At 37.4% G+C, this 5668-nt stretch overlaps 1 protein-coding gene across 1 annotated transcript; it reads left to right on the top strand.

Annotated features, from left to right (window-relative positions):
- The first annotated feature begins 4056 nt into the window (after window positions 1–4056).
- Window positions 4057–5614, top strand: LOC129771916 (gastrula zinc finger protein XlCGF52.1). Its single transcript, XM_055776057.1, has 2 exons — window positions 4057–4305; window positions 4360–5614. The coding sequence occupies exon 2, from the start codon at window positions 4436–4438 to the stop codon at window positions 5612–5614; it is 1179 nt and encodes a 392-aa protein (XP_055632032.1). The 5' UTR covers window positions 4057–4305; window positions 4360–4435.
- Window positions 5615–5668: the final 54 nt, after the last annotated feature.

Raw genomic sequence — 5668 nt, 5'->3', positions numbered from 1 at the left:
TTTTCTCTCGCTCATGAGCGGCTCGATTTGGTTGGCTTTTGGCTTTCGAGAGTACAAAGAAAACTACAGGGTGGCTAGGCGGCCAATTACGCTGGTAGCGATGACAGTCAAATGGATGAAATGACAATGTTTTTTCATCGAATTTCTTCATTGTTTGCGAAACTGACTATTAGATGGCACTGTGTATAAGGTCACTTTTAGCGTTAAGGTACACTGTTTGTCCGGAGGTCAAATATTTGACACTTTCCGACAGATAAAGTTATTTTGTTAGCCACTCTTCGGATATCAACCGTGGCAGTGGCATTGAAAAGATTTTTTTCAATTTCAGACTGTACTGCTAAGAAAAAATTGAAAAACTTACGAGACCGTGAACCGTGAACTGCGAAAGCTGTCGGAGTCGACATATGGGGGTGATGGTGATGACAGTATTTTCACAGGCCTTACTTAAGCATTGTGCTGTTTTTGAAGCAACAAATGAAGCCCAAATAGTGCAGTGGCAACCTCAAGCATTTGGTAACAGACAGCGAGAACAAAGAATTATACGGAACATTGTTACGAAATTCAACCTTGAAATTTAAAATGTTACATCGAAACATCCACCGTACAGTCATCTAGTGCCTCAGTTCTAACTCCTACAAATAGAAGCTAAACAGAACTACGGGAAGAACAGTCAAGTAGAACGGTTCTGGAATTAGAGCAGCAATAAAATTATTTGAAGTTCTTATGAATAAGTTAGAGATGATACTGAAAATTGTAACGTGTACGTTTCGCGAGTATTATCACGAAACCAACCTTATGACAGCGGGTTATGAATATCGTGATGAGATTTATCTCATCAGCAACAAATCCTGAGTTTATCAATAGCAACGGTAATCAGTACAAAGGGTTTAACTATGTTAATAAAATATTAATAAACTCGTGAGTTTGTATTGATGACAGACTAAATGATACCACTTCTTTCTTAGGACGGATTTATTTCGTGTTATTTTACAAGGTGATTGCTAATCTAATTGACCATGTGAACCAGATAAGAAACACTATTTACTTATTACTAGTTGAGCAACATACAACAAATATTCATACTACTCAACTTATTATTAGTTCATACAATGCATTCTCATTTCTTCAATAATTGAGAGTTCCCCAGAATAAAACTGCAAAATGTGAAACTGATTCACTTCATTTTATGATTCCCTTGTGCTGCAAACAGCTTTCGTTACATAGCGAAGAAACGTATTATGCATTGATCTTTGCATTTCTTAAGAAATTTTCAAACTCCATAATCACATCTGAATATCCTTTTCTATCAATAATAATATTATGCAAAATACAAACATTTTTGGTATATCTGTTTATAAACCGCATTCAATTTGTTATCAAAGCAATCTCCATTTAGCGTAGATGGCACCGAGGCCACAGTCGATCGTTTTCCTTCCTCTGAAATATCTGGAATTGAAATATTCTTCTGAAGCTCGAGCATATGGTCGCAAAACATATGCCAATAGCGGGTATCCTTCCTTAGTAGCAACACATATGACATGGATACGGTTGTTCCAGGGAGATTGCATTCTGTTGGAACACTTATTTGTCCTGCTTCCATCAACTTGAATAGCTTGATTGTATTGAAGATTCCACCGTCATTTCGATTTCCAGTAATCTTGCACAATTTCAAAAAGTTCTTCGGTTGGTTGTGGCATATGAAGGGACTGTAGTTTGTTCCATAGTGCAAAACAGGTCTTCTTAACAATTTCAGTGGCCGTTGATCTCCCGACGCGAAACGTATATGGTAGTATATTGAACGATAATCCCGTTGCCAGAAACGTAGAAAGCACAGAACAAGGGATTGTGAAAATAATGTCGAAAAACTACGTAAATCGAGCACAAAGATTATTTATGAATGTTTTCTTACCTCAATGTGATTATAAGTTTTTCACCAGGATCAATTAGAGTTTTAATAAAGAAGGTCCACTTTTTCATGAAACAACTTCAATGTGTATATTCGAAAGTTTCTATGCTCATACGAAATTTGTTCGGATCATTAATCAGATCTTTCTATAGATGGTGGTATCCTCCGTATTCTCCTCTTTTGCATTGATTGGATGGATTCAGAAGTCTTTTTTGTTTCCGAAAATAAATTACATATGATTTCGGACCATAAATATTCTTCATCAGAGTCCATTTCGAAACTTGAACACAAAAAAAAAATAACACCTCTTGTGTACATCTGTTGCATTCAATCGCGTCTACTCTGTCCACTATGTAGCTCAGAAAATCGCGTTCGTTTTGCATCGCATCACCTCGCGTGTCGCGTTCACTCTGGCCTCACCCTTAGGCCGCGGTGGCATTGCATCGGGGTACACACGAAAATTTGATTATACAATCACTGACAAAAAGAAAAGAAACTATTTTGTTCGCTCGAAGCAGACGAATTGGAATGAATCGAAAAGGAAGCAATGTAACCACACCAATACAATTGCATGTAGTTTTTTACTTCTCTCGATTGCATGCGTTTCGTGCAGCCACATTTTCGTAAGAAGCTACAAGCATTGTCACCGCGGCCTTATTTGTGCCACTTCGGTACTTGGTATTTCCTGTGGTAGATCAAATTTTTGCGGGATAAGTTGACTGTAACATACGCACTGCGATCACGAAGGTACGAGATACTGTCATTGAATCTGGGAAGCCTCAAGTTTCTCAACAACTAGAATTCGCGGGAAGTATCAAAGGCTTTCGCGAAGTCGACATACAACTGTCGCCTATCTTCAATTTCACGGCACACTACGGTGACGTAGCACAAAAGATTCGTTGTGGTATAGTTATACTTCATATATCATATATGTTGTCCTTCGAAATAACAGATGACGCAACTTTGTATAGGATATCATCAGTCTATCAAATACCTTGCTGAGACAGCAAAGTAGAGACACTTCACGAAGAAATATTGGAATAAAATAGGTAGCTAATTACATGAAGCGAGATTAAGTCAAAAACGGGAAAAGTTACTATTTGTAATATCTTCACAAATATTGCGAATATTTTTGAAAGCTGTGAATCGTTTAGAAGGAGACGTATTTTCACTACTTCCTTTACTTCCTTGACGTTAGCATAAGTAGTTATTGTTTAATAATTCATAAAAATTCGATACAAGACCTACACCTACAAGATTAAATATTTCAAAGAATGATTCTTTTATATCTTTAATATCAAAATTGTTGTTACATGGGAATTTCAACATTTTTGAAATATTATCTTATTTTCGCTGAGTGGCGATGAGAATGGGTCGAGCATAAAATTGAACATATAAACTCAAGCTGCAATGTACATGCAAATATACTCACAATTGGTAGCAATCCTCCAAATTTAACGTTCATTACACCGCCCCTAGATGTGGCTTTTTTCGGACCTATGAAGAGGAATTGAAGGCAATATCTTCGCACCTATAAGGAGAAAAGCATTTCTTTAGCGACAATTTTGCAGATGCAACATTTTCCAGGGTTAGCAACCAGATTTTGAGATTCATTAAATGTGAGATTTATCCGATTATCCTGAAAATTTAGTACTTCTCAACAATTTTCTGAAAACTCGTAAGTTTATTATAAGAGAACATATCTGCATAACCAGAAGTGCGTTCCACTCTAATTTACGATAGTTATTCAACAAAAAATTCGAAAAAATTCCTTTCCGACACATTCTCGCCCCCAACGACGGTACCTGTTCCCTGAAATTTTATGCACTTCCAATAAAAAAAAACATAGAAAACATCGCCCAGTCGAAAAGTTTTCCAACTTTTCGCGTTTCGCGGCATTTATTTTTATGTTTCCTTTCTGTGAAGTGAGAGTGGTAATGCTTTTAAGACAAGATGAACACTTTAAATTATCATGGATTATTTTTTATTTTAAAGTTTTATTAATTCTGCCTTCCTACTGGCTTGCTAATCTGACAGAGAGTTGATTGCTTTACACCACGGTAGATGTCGACACTGCACGTATGTAATCGCGATTTTTGTTTTCATTTTTGTATGTTTACATCTCTCAACGTAGATTTTGCTCACAGGACCCCTCGAACTTCAAAGCTTTATTTTTGTGTCTCATATTTTTGTAGCTGATTTGATTGATTTCCTTATCTAGAGTAATATAGTCTAGTCTTTATCATTTATGTTTCCGTCTGTATATTTTCTTCATATAAACGCTAATCACTACTACCAGAATCACTGTTTTGAAATTCCACCGAAAGAATGCCAGACGAAAAATAATGTGCATACATTTTCAGCGATTTCAGCTGCAAATGAGCTTTGGCCAATTCATGGTAGCTTTTTACACTTTAAAAATTATATTTTTATAAACATTACCTTTGTTTCAGCATATTTGAGCTATCCTTTCTGATGTTCGTATTCCTTGGAATCTATCAGTGATACCAAAGGGCAAATGTATTAGCAATGTCTTCGTCAGTAGTGAACGAATGCGGCGTTTGCCGCAAATCGCTGAGGAATCGCTCCAGTCGTCACTATCATGGAAATTGTGCGAATCCGGAACTCAAGCCGTTCAAATGTTACCACTGCGATCGTACCTTCAGTTCGAAGTCACACAAAATGTTTCACGAGGAAATACACAGGAGCCAACGATTGCCATGCAAACAGTGCGATAAAAGCTACCAACATCAGCGTGATCTTGATATACATATGCGAGAGCATGAAACAAACACCGTGCATAAATGCAACAAATGCTTGGAGCACTTCGAATCACAAGTTGCTCTGTTGAGGCACAAGAGGAAACATGCCGAAATAAAACGCTTTGAGTGTGACCAATGCGAGATGACATTCAGTCTCAAAGGTAATTTAACGAAGCACGCAAATATTATTCACGCGAAGAAGAAGCTTTTCAAATGTGACCAATGTGATAAGACATTCTATAGAAACAATGCACTGAAATTCCATAAGTTGAACCATACACAGAGATCTTTCCAGTGCAACTCATGCGCCAAAGTATTCGTCGATTCGAGAAATTTAGAAAGACATCTCAAAACGCATATTGCTCTGAAAGAATTCAAATGCGATTTGTGTGGAATTTCGAGCTCCAGGAAAGACAATATTCTAAGACACGCAAAAAGTTTCCACTCGGAGTATGACCCCAACAAAATAGTTCATCGAAGTGAGCTTGGGGTACAATTAACTTCGATCAAAAAAGATGCCCAACAAAGTCAATCACTGCCAGAAAACAACAGCGTCTCTAAACCAATGGAAGTTATTTCAAACAGAATTAGCGTAATCCAAGTAGTAGGTACACCAAAATCATTGAACAAATCTAGCTCGGTAATATCGCAGAACGTGATTACGAAAAGTGAGCCACCTCCTAAGTCTGTTCCCAAGGTTGATCCACTTGAAATCTATCGGAAAATACTAAGACCAAGCAATGAAGATGACGAAGAATACATTCAAAGTAGCTCTACATCGGCCAGGTCAGATGAATTTTTGATACCAACTACCACGCAGACGCCATCAGCAGCTGTCGCTGCCGACGTCAACAGTAGTCTCAACAATATTTCTTCTATAAATAATTTCTCTGAAGTTCATTGGCGCAAACGAAAATCACAGATCTTTACCAACTCAACAAGGTGAGATCACGAGCAAGAGCGAAATTGCACGTGAAAGACAGAATTTGTGTCCGTCCAC

This window comes from Toxorhynchites rutilus, chromosome 1 (assembly GCF_029784135.1).
Source record: "Toxorhynchites rutilus septentrionalis strain SRP chromosome 1, ASM2978413v1, whole genome shotgun sequence".
Lineage (NCBI taxonomy): Eukaryota > Metazoa > Arthropoda > Insecta > Diptera > Culicidae > Toxorhynchites > Toxorhynchites rutilus.
Note: the sequence above shows the minus strand (reverse complement) of the source record. Positions and strands in the feature narration are given on the sequence as shown.